Source organism: Aspergillus sydowii, assembly GCF_001890705.1.
Source record: "Aspergillus sydowii CBS 593.65 unplaced genomic scaffold ASPSYscaffold_4, whole genome shotgun sequence".
Lineage (NCBI taxonomy): Eukaryota > Fungi > Ascomycota > Eurotiomycetes > Eurotiales > Aspergillaceae > Aspergillus > Aspergillus sydowii.
The window spans coordinates 1343924-1360078 of NW_024467862.1; the positions used below are offsets into that span (position 1 = coordinate 1343924).

At 51.1% G+C, this 16155-nt stretch overlaps 6 protein-coding genes and 1 non-coding gene across 7 annotated transcripts; 3 read left to right on the forward strand and 4 right to left on the reverse strand.

The window, feature by feature from the left end:
* Positions 1 to 153: 153 nt before the first annotated feature.
* Positions 154 to 255, reverse strand: ASPSYDRAFT_t75. The gene has a single exon. It is a non-coding gene; the product is annotated as a tRNA-Met (tRNA).
* A 625-nt stretch (positions 256 to 880) lies between these two features.
* ASPSYDRAFT_149689 (putative C6 transcription factor) lies at positions 881 to 3308 on the reverse strand (the record flags this gene model as incomplete). The annotated part of the gene is made up of 5 exons (XM_040841934.1): positions 881 to 1511; positions 1570 to 1920; positions 1970 to 2304; positions 2354 to 2719; positions 2790 to 3308. 5 exons carry the CDS (start codon positions 3306 to 3308, stop codon positions 881 to 883), a joined length of 2202 nt encoding a protein of 733 aa, XP_040703592.1.
* A 573-nt stretch (positions 3309 to 3881) lies between these two features.
* On the reverse strand, positions 3882 to 4746 carry ASPSYDRAFT_900274 (C40 family peptidase). Its single transcript, XM_040852264.1, has 3 exons — positions 4311 to 4746; positions 4156 to 4257; positions 3882 to 4102 (listed from the first exon to the last, which is right to left on the reverse strand). The coding sequence occupies exons 1-3, from the start codon at positions 4640 to 4642 to the stop codon at positions 3988 to 3990; spliced, it is 549 nt and encodes a 182-aa protein (XP_040703593.1). The 5' UTR covers positions 4643 to 4746; the 3' UTR covers positions 3882 to 3987.
* Positions 4747 to 7050: 2304 nt separating this feature from the next.
* On the forward strand, positions 7051 to 9194 carry ASPSYDRAFT_900250 (Zn(II)2Cys6 transcription factor). Its single transcript, XM_040852263.1, has 4 exons — positions 7051 to 7500; positions 7572 to 8213; positions 8261 to 8535; positions 8590 to 9194. Exons 1-4 carry the CDS (start codon positions 7225 to 7227, stop codon positions 9011 to 9013), a joined length of 1617 nt encoding a protein of 538 aa, XP_040703594.1. The 5' UTR covers positions 7051 to 7224; the 3' UTR covers positions 9014 to 9194.
* Positions 8752 to 10712, reverse strand: ASPSYDRAFT_44183 (histidinol dehydrogenase family protein). The gene is made up of 4 exons (XM_040846804.1): positions 10324 to 10712; positions 10184 to 10230; positions 9418 to 10117; positions 8752 to 9365 (listed from the first exon to the last, which is right to left on the reverse strand). The coding sequence occupies exons 1-4, from the start codon at positions 10651 to 10653 to the stop codon at positions 9099 to 9101; spliced, it is 1344 nt and encodes a 447-aa protein (XP_040703595.1). The 5' UTR covers positions 10654 to 10712; the 3' UTR covers positions 8752 to 9098.
* A 1016-nt stretch (positions 10713 to 11728) lies between these two features.
* On the forward strand, positions 11729 to 13368 carry ASPSYDRAFT_44185 (uncharacterized protein). Its single transcript, XM_040846805.1, has one exon. It carries the CDS (start codon positions 11864 to 11866, stop codon positions 13187 to 13189), a length of 1326 nt encoding a protein of 441 aa, XP_040703596.1. The 5' UTR covers positions 11729 to 11863; the 3' UTR covers positions 13190 to 13368.
* Positions 13369 to 15138: 1770 nt separating this feature from the next.
* ASPSYDRAFT_88693 (uncharacterized protein) lies at positions 15139 to 16137 on the forward strand (the record flags this gene model as incomplete). The annotated part of the gene is made up of 2 exons (XM_040852044.1): positions 15139 to 15787; positions 15842 to 16137. 2 exons carry the CDS (start codon positions 15139 to 15141, stop codon positions 16135 to 16137), a joined length of 945 nt encoding a protein of 314 aa, XP_040703597.1.
* Between the last annotated feature and the right edge of the window lie 18 nt (positions 16138 to 16155).

Genomic DNA, 16155 nt, shown 5'->3' on the forward strand with positions numbered 1-16155 from the left:
GGGAGCGCGGCACATCACCGTTGACGGCAGGTTTAAGTCAGGAAAGGAAGCATCTCCGAAGTTGGTCGCTAAATCTTACCGCAAATATAGACGGTATGTGATTGGCCGGTGCAAAGGTTCAAAAAATTAAAAAAAAAAAAAAAAAAAAGAGAATGCTTCCAACGAGAATCGAACTCGTGCTTGCGGATTGCAACTCCTTTAGATAGGAATCGTCATATTATGAGACCGCCGTCCTAACCACTAGACCATGGAAACTTGTTATAATTTTGTTCCACTAATTTGCTACATGAGCTAGTCAAGCCTTTCATCTACCACGTACCGAAGTCACATCAGTATTTGAATAGTAGGTAATAGGTTTAAATAAGGAAAATTCATTCTATCAGGCTCACTATTCCCCTAGTATCTTTAGAAAGTACCGGTGAGGCATCACTGTTAGTTTTTTATACGACAGGTGGTAGAACATATTTCGCCAGGTCCACATCCTCGACGATTATATGTAGTTGGGCTTGCAAGTTATATGTCTGATTACGGTGATTGGTTTTACCACTCCCTGTTACATGGACACTCTTAATGGGCACATATTTATTATAGTTACACACTAAGCCACATGCCAAAGTGACTGGCCGGGATAATATCTTGCACAGTCTTTCAATAGAGTTTGGACATTAAACCCATAAGTATGTGTGCATTATCCTCAAGCCCTGACTCTAAAGTATCAGCCAAGTTCCGACGCGCGGAATACCAGAAGGAACTTACCAGATTTCAATTATAATCGAATTTGTCGTCTGTCGGCAGATGTCATATCGCCAAAGACCGGGTATACGCTTCGTGTTCGTCGTATCTAAAACCATGCAAGATAGAAGAATAACTAATCCGCATCTCACTCTTTTGCATCCTTCTCACCGACATCCAACCCCTCCATCGCAACAAGAAGCTCCTGCAAAGCTCTAGCCCTAACCCCCCTCCCCTTCTCTACTCCTGCCTCTGCCCCTACCCCCTTTCTCTCGCCCAAATCCCCAGGAACATGATAAACCACATAATCAGCCGCCAGGTTCTCCGTATCAACCCCACTCCACAGCTCCCCATCCATCATCCCGCAAATCGCCTTAACCTTGTCACTCACAAGCCCCGGATCCGGGTTCTTCGCTTTCAGCACCAGGTCAATCATGCGCAGGAACGCCTTGCACAGACGGCCCCAGCCCAGACTCATATGCCAGAGCCCCACGACGGCGCATTCGAGCACGAGGCCCCATTTGGGGTGCGACGGGTGGAGCTTTGAGACGGCGTGCATGCCGCCGACGCAGAAGTAGTGGAGGAACACTACTGGGATGGATTTGTACCCGTGGTGGTTTTTGAAGAGGAGGAGGAGGGTTGCGAGGGTGTCGTGGGCGAGGGATTTTATTGAGGTGGGGTTGAAGGGGGATTTGGATTGGGATTGGGATTGGGATTCAATGTCGGCGTTTAGAATGAATATTTCGCAGAGGGAGACGATTGTTGTTTGGTAGTAGAGACTGGGAATGAGTTAGTGTGCACTCTTTTACGCCGTTCTAAAGCAAACAGGAGACAGACTGGAGGCATATAACATGGGGAGTGGTGTTATGTCTAAGAAGGACGCTCCAGGGCAGCTTTGCGTTCCAGTCGAGGAGTTTCTGGTATAAGGTATTCCCGTACTCCCAGTCCTGGTCACTCAAGGCAGGGCCGGGGTATTTAAGTGCAAAGCGCGCGATCTCGTGGACTATGGCAACCAGCCCACTTCGAACCCACGAAGCCGTGTAAAAGAAAGGTTGGGAGACAGGTGTTTGGAAGGGATATGGAGACCACTCAACGCCCTCGTCAAGAATTGCGGCCTCTTCCTGCGAGAAACTCATAGCTGGTGGTTTATCCCAAGCCTGCTTCTTCCTATATACTAGACAAGCCAGTCTGTGATGACCATTAGCACGCCTTTATTAGGAAAAGAAAGAAACCCTACGCTTGAACATCAAACACCCCCCACGCAACTAATCTCTGACAATTCGAAAGCGCAGTTGGGTCATCATCAATATCCCAAAAAAAGTACGGACAATTTTTCTCATGAATACCCAGCCCTGTGCTGATTTTGCCTCCATTCATTATATAGTTTGTGCCGATTTTATCTAACCCGAATGTACAGCAGAGGAGGCCGATTAGGATGCTGGACTGTGCGGTAGGCAGGTCCACGCTGTTTCTTTCCTGTAGCCAGAGGCGTTGAATGACAGAGTAGAGCTTCTCGCCTAGCACTTTTTCTTCGCGGCGGTCGGTGATGCGGTCGAGGTTGTATGAGAAGCTCTGGGGAACCTGTTAGTGTTGAGAGGGCCCAGAAGCGGATGGACCTTACACAGCCAAAGAACAGGAGGGTATGCACCAGTAGAGAAGAGCAGAATCTACCTCGGCGGTGCTCGAGATCATGCACAAACAGCGCCTGGTCGATAAGCTGCCATGTCGGATTCTCCCAGGTGAAGTAAAGAGAGAGCAGATGGCTCGCGACGTCGTTGTCAACGAGCTTCGTCCAGTATTCAATTGAAGTAACCTTGACTGGCGGCTGTTGCAGGAGAATCATTGCTTTGCTCCTCTCGTTTGATTGCCACGCCAGATGCATTCGGCCAAGGGATAGCCCTGGCCTAGGTACAGGAATCTCCTGCTCGAACAGTGAACCCGCAGAAAGCAGTGTTGAGAAGAACTCAGGCGACGCATCAAAGTGATTCTACCACAAGTCAGACATTTTGATATAACCACCGTCCACAGCTAGCGGCAGCCAAGTCAGGTAAACCAACCTGTATAGCATCCTGAATAACCCGCCGACTATCCCCAGCATTACCAGGGCTACTAGTAGCACTCCGTTCAACAATCTCCTGCAAAACAGACTCATACGCCCTAATTCTCTGCCCCAGCGACCTCACCTGCAACTCCTGGTTCTCGCGCTTCGACTTGGAATACGTACACGCCGCACCAGACCGCATACAAAACCCGCACCGCGGTTTCCGGCCGTCGCATCTCGTCTTCTTCCTCTGGCACTGCACGCACGCGCGCGTGATGCGTATTGGCGCTGGGAGCTTAGCCACTGACTGGAGTCTGGGGATTGCGATTCTGCTGCCTGATGCTATTCCTGGCGCGCCTGGGCCTTGAGCCTGACTCTGCGCAGTAATTGTAGCTGCGGGCGTGTGCGTGGGCGTAGGCGTAGGCGTGGTTGGTGTTAGGAACGGCGCGTCAGGGCTGGACTCTAGCGGGGTCGCGAGCTGTTGGGGGGTTTGATCGAATGCATCCTGACCAGCGCTCGTGCGCGCGCACTCCATAGTCCGGACCCTGCGACCTTGTTTGCTTTGTGGTTGTGGCAGATCGTGGAATGAATGAATGTATATAGGGAGAAATCAGCCGCGCGCGTTGGGCGGCTCGAGACGGGATCTAGTTAAATCTAAATTATGGACGTTCTGCGTGTATCGATCTTAGTCATTCCTGCACTGTTCTCCACCCATGGTGGTAACTGAACTGGCCAAACTGTCGAGCGTCAGGTCAGAGTTTGAAGCGATGCGAGCGGGTAATTTGTACTAGTTGCAGGAGCATGGTGTTGATAAGTGGGCCACAGGAAGGGCTGTTCGTGGCATTCAAACAACTTTCCTTTCTCTTTGATGGATGATGTTTTTGTGTGTTGTATGGCCAATAAAAGTCTGTTTGGATGATATTTCCGTGCGGAGTTTATTCCCACAGATGCGACTGTACTCCGGAGTATTTCCACGTGCGATGTACCGTTGGGAGAAGAGCATATATTCTAGTTATTTCATACTACAACAGCCCGGAGTAGAATGATAGGATAACAGAAATAGCATTGAACGAGCGAAGTAAAAAGCCTTACCAGGGGATGGTGTTGTAAAACCCGGATCCCATGACAAGGGAAGTATATACTAAAAAAATAAACTCTATAGCAATCCACAACTCGAGGTACTACAGACCTCGGGCGTCGGACTCAATATAAGCTTAAGTGAAGCGAATGACATATGGGCAAGCGGCCTCGCCGAAATTGGAGATGCTGTTCTCCTGGACCTGGTTGACGTCGTCGTTGGGGGCATTCCACATACGGTCGCCGTTGTCACTGCATGATTGTTAGTGCTTTAGATCCTAAAACGGGGTTATGGCTCAACGTACATCATCAGACCAACGTGGTGGATGCTGCCGCTAGTGTTGCAGTCGCACTCGCCACCGAAGAAGATGGCGTCTCCTGGCTGGCGTTCCTCCAAGGGGTATTTCCTAGGATGGTATTAATAATTTGTCCTTTTGGGGGAAGGCCCGAAAGAACATACTTGTAGCCAAGCTTCGCCTCATCCGCGCAGTACATGGTGGAGGTGACGCGGAGACCCTCAGTGAACAGGTCACGACCGGTCACCTGGCAGACTGCCCAGCAGACGAGACCAGAGCAGTCATATCCAACATCGCCGTACTGGTAGGGAGGGTTGTCAGCGCTGGGGCCGTCACAGGTGCCGCCGCCCCAGGCGTAAGGAGTGCCTTTGGCAGTCAAGGCCTTGTCGAGGATTGCCTGTCCGACGGTGCCCTTCCTGACAGATAGCTTGGTCTCGAGGGAGGGAAGGGCGCTGGCAGCACAGGCAAGAAGGGAGAAAGCGGCGAGGTACTTCATTGTGGTTTGGATTTATGAATTTGGTTGGATAGGTGGTTGATGAGATTGAGTGGCTTTGTTCGGTGGTTGAGGAAACTTATATAGTCTTTTCGTGCAGCATTTGAGTTGGGGTCGTTGACGTCGATCATCATCTTGTCAAGAAATATTTCACGAGATGGATCCCATTGTAACGTCTATCATATTCCATATTTTTGAAGGAGTATTGATATTCACCCAGCGAGTTTCAAGATCTGAATGAACACATCGATCGTCTCCCGAATACGAGGGGTTGAGCCGACTGTCGACACAATTGTGCCCGTGAAACCTCGTGTTTTGAGCACAACAAATATAGAATACAGCGATCGGGAGTAATGTGCGGAGCAGCCCTGGATCATTGCTACCGACGAATGACGGTCTTCTCAATCGGGGTGTGAGGGAGGGCAATACGAGGACACAAGTCTGGAAGAACACGAGGCCAAGACCAGTTCCTCGCTTCCCACGGCCCAACACAGCAAAAACCACTGCCGATGCCGACGATCTTTCTTGTTTAGATGCAGATATCTCAAGGCGATGTCACGGAAGATCGCTGTACAGGAGGTACTGTACCTATTTTTAGGCATGCATCAACAATTCCATCAATTCAAGCTTGTCAAAGTCGTCAACCTGAGAGTTGGACAAGGTCATTCTGCAAAACAACAGCATGCCTGCAGCCTGCGGCGGCGACGTCTAACTGTGCAATATCTTCGTTTTGGATGTTCATAATGGAGAGATCCTGACCGGCCAGGTGAGTAGATGACGGCAAAGTGAACATTGGATGACTTCCCTCGTCAACAGAATACGAGCAGCCGAATCATACGATGTTTTGTCCTTGTTTCTGATGACATTGTGGGCCACATAATAGACTAAAGTGCGGATTCGAAGAGAAGATGAACCTGCAGCCTGTTGAGTGTTGAAACGGTATCGCTGGGCTGCCTCAGGCACGGTGCGGAGATTCTTTGTTGACAACGCGACAAGCACCAACTTTTTCATCACCCATGGCCGACATTTTTTTTCAGAGACTCTGAAGTCATTATCAGATGCCGTCGATATTTTGTCATCCGGCGTCTGCTGTTTACTCTGGACAGTCAGCTCAGGTCAGACGATTGAGTTTGCGTCCAGAGCTGACAGGAGATTACCACTCGCTGCCTGAACTTCTTCCATGACCATATTTCGTGCTCTGGTATCCTGAATTCTGAGCTCTCTGAGCTCCTTGGGTCGTTCAAACCGGCGACCATTCTGCCATCTTCTATGTACAATAATTACAGCCGGGACAATGGATTGATGCTATTAACTTGATGATATGTCATTCTGGCAAACATTGCCGATCAGCTGGGAGCCTCGATTGGATAGGTAGGCCGGTAAGCTACTATTCGAGTTAAAGGAATGCATATAATATCGGGTTGTGCTGACATTGAGCCCGCATAGTGCTTTACAACAACTCCAAACAGTGTGAACCTCCGCCTTCTTCCAAACACCGCCAACCCCGGCCCGAGTAGTCAGACGAGTTGAAAACCTATCAGTCTCATCGAGCGTGTACATTCATCGAGCGGAATGAAGGAATGCCTAGCCAAGCCGGAGTGATATCGGGGACCATTTCGGGCTCGTCCCCTTGCAGCCTACGGGGGCGGTCCACGCAGGTCGCCAGGCATCCCGCTGGATACCGCGCATGCCTAAACTGCTATGCTGACAGTATTGGATAGACTACATAAACAGCGGACCATAGCTGTCATATTGGCATACAGCCTCTCAGCATTGTTTGGGAGTACAAGTGCGTCGTTACACTGCGCCCTCAACGCCACGCGCCTGCAAAGATCAAACCATGACAGGCCTCCACCATCCTGTGACTGGATTCCACGGCAATGTTTGTTATAGCCGCCTCTGCAAGACGCCGGCGGCAGGATTCGCTAAGTGGAGGGATATTCCCCGAGCAATATGCCATCCCCACTCGCGGGGACCTGGCCAGGCTGACCTGGCCCAAGCGTCTGGCATCTCCTTACAGCCAACCCCAGTGCCTCCACTGTGACGAGTATCATGCTTTTAAGTATATGATCCATATCCCGCCAAAGATGACTTATTCCGGTAATTTTTACGGGCAGTGCTGGCTCAGGGAGGCATGGCAAAGACCTGCGGGAGTATCGAGGATGATCTCCGCTGTAGTAAATATGGGCCTCGGGACTCGGGAGGCTCAGGTTAGAAGCATCCAAGGTGGGGCTTGAACACCGAATGCGTATGACAAATTAAGAGTTCTGCTCAAGTACCTGATTCGCTGGCGAGCGTTCCATGGATGCAGGAGCGCATATGCGGCGGTGTGAAGACATGGATGAAACATTGGTCGGCGACTCGGGGATCTCGGGATCAAGAACAGAATTAACAATCCGACTCGAGGAGGCCGAGATGCAGACACCTAGTACCCCGAGAGCTGAAAATCGGCAATGGAATTGTCGTCAGACATAAAATCTATCTATCAAAGAAGGTTGTCGTTATTGTTAGACAGACTGGTTAAGCTTCGGTAGCTTTGTCACCACCAAAACTATATACTACCCCCAATATACAACCCGGCAACGATGCAAGAAAAAGGTGATTCTCCTCCGAGACCTTCTTCGCTTGCCTGCCTTGCCTGCCGGCGTCGCCATGTAAAGTGCGATGCCCTTATGCCCGCTTGCACTCGCTGTCGGACAAACCATACCGAATGCCAATATGTTCGTTCTAAAAGGGGGCTGCGCAAAAACGCCAGGAATACCTCGCCTCAACTGATAGACGAAAATGTCTTTTCAACCGTGCCGGATACCTTCCCAGACTGGCTGGATGATGCTGCTTTCTCAACCGACAGGACCCTAGATGTACGACCCGAGTCCTATACGCATTTACGCATTGCTGGCGTTTGGAGAATAGAAATACTGACATATAGGAGACAAAATCATTATTTCAGCCGCTAGATGACCGTACTATTCAAGACTTATCTCTCCCCGAAGATACCCTCGTTGCCCTTCAGGAGCAGGAGCTTGTCACCCCGGAAGTGGCGTACGACCCGATGATCCAGCTCTACTACCAGAACTTTCACCCCTCGCATCCTGTTGTGATACCGAGAAAAGCTCTGAACTCGCCGCTCTGCTATTTGATACCTCCGCCTCTGCTTTCTATCATGCGTTATATTGGTGCACACTATTATCCCAATCCATCACTTGGGCAGGAACTCCGGCGCGAGGCATTCAATTCTCTCTCCGACCCGACGATGCAGAATGGGTTCAAGGTTCAGGCATTACTGCTGCTGGCAATTATTGATCATTCACACTGTGATGACAAAAGTTCCCACCGGCTAGTACAGACCGCAACCACTCTTGCGCTGGAGATTGGGCTCAACAATTCATGTTTTGCTAGGGATAATTCTTACGGCCACGCGGCGATGGAGGAGAGCTGGCGAAGGACGTACTGGGAGCTTTACGTCGTTGATGGCTTTTTAGCTGCGTTTCGAGAGCAGAGTTCGTTTCGGTTATATCGCCAATCAACAAACGTACAACTTCCGTGCGCAGAGAAGTTGTACAACTATGACAACGTAAGGTAGAACATACAAAGGAAGAGCAGAGTGTTAACCAATGCTAGGTAATACCGACGGGACAAACACTGGACGATCTCCAGAATAATTGGACACTGGGGGAGAGCTTCTCGACATTTGCTTACCGTATAAGCGCAGTGCAGAAACTAGGCGCCGTTCTCGAACTCAACCGGTCATTGGACTGCAACCTGGAGTCTCAAGTCGAAACTGTGGACGCACATCTAGCCTCTTCACTCATGTCTCTCCCTCCACTTCACGGGGATGGACACGATAGCTCTAGCCACGATGAGATGATCTTCCAGGCTCAGATGATTCTATACCTGTCAGTCTGGGCTACCTTTGAAGAAGAAACCTCCAAACTAACGTTAATTACTAGAGCACTCATTTACCTTCACCACCCACGATCGAGCATGCGCTTTGCCTCCTTCAACGCCAACCCTCCCACCTCCTGCACCCGCATAAAACCGATCGAGGAATCGGGATCTGAGCTTACTCATTCACAGAGCCTCGATCTCCATTCACATAAGCTCATTCGCGCCGCAGATATTCTTTCTGGCCTCGCGACTCTCCCCAGTGCTATCCACCATCGAACACCGTTCTTCACATGTGCGCTGGCTATGTGCATGATTGTTCATACCGCTGCCCTGCTCGTTGCCGGTGGCTCTGGGAGGGAAGAGGGCATTAACGCCAGGATACAGCTGAGTATTGGATCGTTGAAAACATTGGGTAAGATTTGGCCACTGTCGCAGAATGTCAGGCGGCAGATGGTGGATATGTATCAGGCTGTCGTGGGGAAGTAGCTCTGTTTACCTGAAACGATGAGGTCCAAACTTGTCTACGCCGATGCTCGAAGATACGATGGCTATTTTTATAATGGCTAAACAGCTAAAGCTTTCCGGGAGTTTCTTCATACTTCTTGATCCAGTCATACTGGTCTCCCAGATATTTCGTCGCTCGGAGGTCCCCAGACCGCGCATGGCCCTCGAAGAGTTCTACCCGTGCTGCCCGTCCGCACAGTCTGCCCAGTTCAGCACTGGCTTTTTCGCTGACGACTTCCTGGTACGTCACGGTGCGCAGGAACTTTCCAACCCAGAGACCGCCGGTATACCGCGCAGCATTTCTCGTCGGCAGGACATGGTTCGTCCCAATGACCTATTGACCGTCAGCAAGGTTTCGTTAAAACAAGTACCAAAAAGAAACTCACCTTATCCCCATACGAAACGCACGTCTTATCACCCAGGAACAAGGCTCCATAAGCCGTCATCTTCTCCAACGCCTCGCGCGGCCTCTCCGTCAGAATCTGCACATGCTCACTCGCATAGCTATCAGCAACAGCCCACGCCTCATCCAACGACCCAACAACAACCACCTCGCCAAACCTCTCCCACGATGTCCCCGCCAGCTCCGCCGTCGGCAGATTCTTCAACAACTCCCTAATAATCCCCATCGCCTCCCTCCCCACCCTCTCGTCCGTCGTCACAATCACACACGGCGAATCCGGCCCATGCTCCGCCTGCGACAGGATATCCGTCGCAACCGTAAACGGATCCGCCTTGCCGTCCGCAACAATCAAGATCTCCGTCGGGCCCGCAAACAGATCGATCCCGATCTCGCCGAAAAGCTGCCTCTTCGCCTCCGCGACGAAGGCATTGCCGGGTCCCGCGATGAAGTCGACTTTGGGGATTGTGGGCGTCCCCACGGCCATTGCGGCGATGGCTTGGACCCCGCCGAGCAGATAGATGGAATCTGCACCGGCGAGGTGCATGGCGGCGATTGTGGCGTGTGGGATCTGGCCGCGGATGGGGGGTGTGCAGGCGACGACGTTGGGCACGCCGGCGACTTTGGCGGTTAGGATTGTCATGTGTGCGGAGGCGAGTAGCGGGTATCTGCCTCCGGGGATGTATCTATATACCTAACTGTCAGTAGCTTCTTACATCTATAGACACAATACATTTATTGACACAACTCACGCGCCGACAGAGTTAATAGGAAGCGACTTTTGTCCGAGAAATACACCCTTGAATCACAGTCACATTAGCATACAGTTAAACAAGCAAACAAAAGAGCAATACTAGAAGAAAGAGTGGGAAAAAAAAAAAAAAAAAAATACCGGCTGACTCTCGACCTCAAAATCCCTAATCGACTCCCTCTGCGCTTGCGCAAAGGCCCGCACATTCCCCTGCACCTCCTTGATATCATCAATGACCTGCTTCGGACAGTGTGCGATCGCGGCATCGATCTCCGCCTGCGACAGCTTGAACGAGCCGGGAGACCACTGGTCAAATTTCTGCGAGTACGTGCGCACCGCTGTATCGCCGTTTGCGCGGATGTCGTCGATGACGCCCTTGACGATGCGCGGGACGTCGATTTGCGGGGATGGTGTGCTAGCAGTGGCAGTGGCAGTGGCAGTGGCTTTGGATTTTAGGTAGCGTGGGGCCATTTTATTTATTAATTTCTTTCTTTCTTTTGTTTTTTGTTTGTTTGTTTGCTGAAATTGCTAGATTTTGGTGCTTTGACATTAGTAGTATAAATGGTTGAGAGATGCTGCAAGGTAGGGTATTTATGCTATAGCTTCTACTATGGAGGGAGGGGCCGGTCACAGTCTCCAGTACACGGAGCGATCATCGGCTCCACCATCGTGTGCAGTGCGGAGAGATCGGGTAGATGTCCGGGTGTAACTGAGCTGTAGCTGTGATAACTAATGTTGGAGACTCGGGGATTCTCCGCTGGCTGTATTTCCTGTGGTGTCGGATCCGGCGCGGTGTTGGAGACCGGAACCGATGTGAGACTGGACTCTGAGCTGCTTTGATATTCATTGATCGGACTCCAATTAGACTAGGAAGAGGGAAATGATAGTCATGGACGTATAGAGAAGACAGGAACAAGCTTAGTTGGAACTATACAAGACACTTGATTACATGATGGTAAAGAAATACCTATTGACAGACTCCATGACAGCTGACTGCCTGATTGACACTTCAGTCAGCACCAGTTAGAATCAGAACTGACTCCCCATGAAGTATTTATTATATTGTCCTGCACTGTCCTGTATTGTCCTGTACTGTGATTGACTGGCAAGGGAAGCGGCTCGTAAACGGCCCGTCCCGATTCACTAACCTAGGATTTTGGGAGAATTGCCAGTCCTGTATCTCTACTATAGTATCTTTAAGACCAAAGCTAAGCTCTTAACCTTGTCTGGCTTTTGCGCTGTGCATGCATAGTGGATGTTCTCTCATCTTATGCTCGTTCGTCTTCTACTCTTTTGTGCCCGCCCCTGCCATCCACGCCAAAGTCGTGAAGCCATATACATGGTACCTTAATCTCACAGACTGGCCTGTTTTCCAAAAACTATTATCATCATCTGCAACTATACATTGGCCGTTTGATGTAAGTACTGTGCTGATATGAAGCCCTATTTTCCATCCATGTACACCTGCTGACTAATCCCACGTGGGGCCTTTGCCAAAAACTGAAGACAGACAATCAAGCGTTGCTAATCTTTCTATATACATATACTCTTGTTATAATTCTACTATCGAGCCAGACGGGACAGGAGTGATACGCGCTAAACCAATATACACCTAAAAGAATTCTACATACCTCCCCCCATATCCCTGAATAATCTGCGGGTAACTGCAAGTAACTGCAAAATGACCCCCCCACCCGACCGCGTCGCTCGAACCATGCTATCACGGCACTCTCTCGAGCTCATTTCATGCACCACAATCCAAACCCTCTGGGCCGGATACGGCCAAATATGCGCCATTACCGCAAAGGCAATGACCGACGAAGCAGCGAAATATCTCGACCAGCTCTTCGGGGTACAGGTGCAAGTGCAATCGTCGTCATCATCAGCCGGTGCTGGAACTGGAACTGTCTATCCGCTCATTCTGAAACTCATCTCGCCACCGCAGCAGCAGCAGAATACGGCAAAGGGAGAAGACGAAGGCCATCTGCGCAAGATGCTCAGCTATGAGGTTGAGCAGTGCTTTTACAGCGAGGTGGTGCCGCGGTTTGGTGGCGACGGTGTTGCTGTTGCGGGGTGTCTTGCGTCGACGCGGGAGATGACGGGTTCTGAGAATGGCGCCGAGGAGCTGGACGATGGGCTGATGGCTATTATTATGGTTGATCTTAGGGTGAAGTACCCCGTCGCCGGCGAGAAGAGGAGTGTGTTGAGTGCCGTCCAGGTACATGGGGCGCTGGATTGGCTTGCTGGGTTCCATGGGCGGTCGTGGAGTCTACTACTGCAACTCCCGGATAGGCTGGATGCGTATGTCCTGCCGCCGCTTGAAGAGGCAAGGAGGAGGAGGAGGAGACAGGAGGGTAGTAAGAAGAACAGTGCTGGAAGTGGACTGTGGCTGAACGGGGGATACACCTACCTTGCGACGCGGCGAAAAGAGTACGAGTCTCTAGCACGGGACACTTATTCCGAATGGTCCGATGCCTTGTGCAAGAACCCGACGGGCTCATCGATGTCCATAGCTGAGATGGTTGCATTATTCCTGACGCCCTGCGGACGACCGGTTGAATCGTATATCCACGGCGACGTCAAGTCAGAGAATCTCTTCACGACCAAGGACGGAGACGAGGTGGCGTTCTTCGACTTCCAATATGTAGGGCTGGGTCTGGGTGTCTGTGATCTTGCGAAACTGTTTACTTGCTCGGTGCCCCTGGATATGCTGGTTGATGATGCCGGTGGTCCTCTCCCTGAGCAGTTAGAGATGTGCGATGGCGAGAAGGAACTGCTACAGCGATATCGTTCGGGTCTCATAAAGTATAGAGAGGCTACCTCATACGAGTGGAGCACGTTTAGACGGCACTGGGAGACTGCGTTGGTAGACTGGTGTCGGTTCCAGGCGTCGTGGGGATTCTGGGGAAATACCGAGTGGCTTGAGGCGCGTGTACGGTCGATAGTGAGCGATCAAGAGTGGAGAGACTGGCTGGGACAGGAAATAGAGGGCCGGATTTATGAGTGATAGATAAGTTAATAGATACAATTAGACTAGAGGGTGTAACTATGCATTCCTATTGATATCATGACATTGCTGCTGGTTTAACCCTACAACAGCCTGTCCAGCCATGGCCATGCATTATAGAGATTCATTGAGTAATGAGTGTCATAGTAATGCTCAGATACTCACAAGTGAAGGTTGTGAAGGAATTTAGACTTGCTCCTGGCTAGACACTCAAGAGCATGAGCAGTAGTAAAGACCTCAGCAGGCCTTTATACTTGGTAGTGAATCAAAATGCCAGTAGTCATTCACCAGGGTTCAGCTATCAGGAATATACACTGAAATTCGGAACAGGTTAAATCTCAAGTGTTTGCTAGATGGGACATGACAGTAGAAAGGAGTCCTTTGTTTCCTTCCAAGTGCAGTATTTGGAACAGGCTTTGGAACTAACCTGATCACTGGTGGTTGCATATTTGTGCTGCAGGGGGAGAACAAAGAAGGGCTCGACAAAGACCCTATAAAGAGCTGGGCACCAGATCGATGACCTGAGAATTCGAAGACTACTATTCTTGTCACTATATCCATCAAATCACCATCAAATGGACTTGAATGAACCGAGCACCATGTGCGGAGTGATCCGCCCCCCTCCTCTACCTCCGGGCCGTCGTCCTCATACTACAGCTTCGAACTTACAACGCTGCGTCTCGTCGAAAACAGACGGCTCCTCCAATTATCGAACTCGGTGTGCGGCCTGTGAATGAACATAACGGTACTCGGCACCAGAAGAATCCACCAGCGGAGAGGCAATCGAATCCACCACAGAAACATCCGAGTAACTCCGTCAAGGCTGCGACCAGGGAAATGGGCTGCGGCCAGGGAAATTACCGAGCGGAACTAGCTGATAAAATCGATGGAGGATATGGATAACAATATGGGAGTGATTCTGAAACAATTCCGGAGGAACTGTTCGATCTATATATATGCTTCCTGGCAAAGTTAGGGTTGCGGGTCAAGATCAGACCAGAAGAACAATTTTACAACCATAGAGACCGATTCTATCCCACGCAAAATCTTAAATATCTTTCCCAACATTAACGGCGTACCTAACTGGCTAGTCGTAGTATTTCGTACATGATCTATGCCAAATCCGTGCGCGCCGCGTGTTGGGGTCCGCATAAAGAGCGTTCATAACAAGCGGTCGACGGCCGGCCTGACAAAACAAAAACTGGAAGGCTGGCCCGATGACTGGTATGAGACGAAACAGGTAAACACTGAGCAGGCTTTGTCTTGGATAATTGCATGGCCGCAGGGCTGGGATATGCAGCCAAGGCCCCGTCTGATGTGGCTTGCGGCCTGACCTTGCGAGGACTGAGGAGGCAGTGCTGGAGAATGGCATTGACTTGCAAATGGCAAAACCGAGGACTCCGGAGTCCAGAGAGGGAATACCTGGGTAGGGAGGGAACAGTGTGAAAACTTGAAAAGAGCAGTGAATCCACATAGCCAAGTCACGAAATTGGACCGTGGACACTCGGTCACTCACTGCCCCAACGCTGACATTCAGCCGTAGAACGACAAGACTCTGGGCTAAGGAAACAACTTCCCAGCTGTCAGCGCTAGCCACGCTTTAACATCGAACCAGTCTAACGCGGCCGCACTAGTTTCTTTTCATAGAATCCTGCGGCGCAGCTGCCAATCACCACCGCCGCCCAGCGCCGTCAGAGGGTCCGGCCGGACAAAGATTGTGTGTAGTTCATTCACCAGTTCAGCCTCGTCGCCGACTCTTATGAAGCTGACCCCCAAGAGCTTTTTCTGCATCTGTCTGACTGTCTGGATTTGTTTCTGACTTGTCGTCCGCTGGTTTTTGCTTTCGATTCCTTGGATTATTTGGATCTCTTTTGCGAGTCCCCAGATTTTTGTCCGCAGACCCGCATTCCTCAACACCTACTCTTACTCTTCTGTATTCCATACACACAATGTCCGACTCGGACTGCGCCTCCGGGTCCAACTCGTGCACCTTCACCTGTCCCGCCGGCGGGACATGGTACGTGTGCCCCAGCGCCCCCTACTTCATCGGCTGCTGCTCGTCCGACCCCTGCAGCAACACCAACAGCAACAACACATCCCCCTGCCCAGACGTATACCCGGCGACCTTCGAGACAGACATCTTCGAGCGCTTCGCACCAAACAACTGCATCGACGTCTCGTCGGAGAACTGGTTCACGTGTAACTTCACGGACCCGCCGTTTGTGGGCTGCTGTGCGTCGAATCCCTGTGCGACGACGGACGGGTGTCCCAAGGATGATGTGCGGGCGGCGGCGTGGTCTTCGTCGAGGACGGATCAGTTTACCTTGTTTCAGGACGTGGATCGGGATAAGGATGAGGATGAGGATGGGGATGGACTTGGGGGTGGTGCGATTGCCGGGATTGTGGTGGGGTGTGTGGCAGCGGTGGTTATTGGGTTGGCGCTTGTTTGGTGGGTTCTTCGTAGGAGGAAGGGTAAGAAAGATCGTGATGCTGCTGTGGGAGGACATGGGAGGACGACGAGTGTGGTTGAGGGTGAGAGGCAGGGGATGTTCAACGGCGAGTATATGGGGTATCAGCAGCCTCAGTCGCCGTATCAAGGTATGCACTCCTAAACTGCTTATACTAACAGGCCTATGCTTACTGTGGATGCAGACTCGCACTTCTCCAGCCCCGGGGGAACAACTGTCGGTCCACACGCAAAGTATCTCTCTGGATCGTCGACGGGGATCAGCAGCTTGCCCTCGTCGCCGCCGATGCCGTCCGAGTCTGGACATGCAGTGTCGGAGATCTACTCGAGCAACGGGGACGAACAGCCTGCGTATCATCGGGGATCGGCCCAGCATGGACTGGGCGTGTTTGCGAAGCCACAGACGATTCCCGAGTTGGACAGCACGAGCGCGAATAAACCACCGGAGGTCCATGAGTTGGATGGGGGGAATCGGCTGTGACATTTGAGTCTAGAAAAT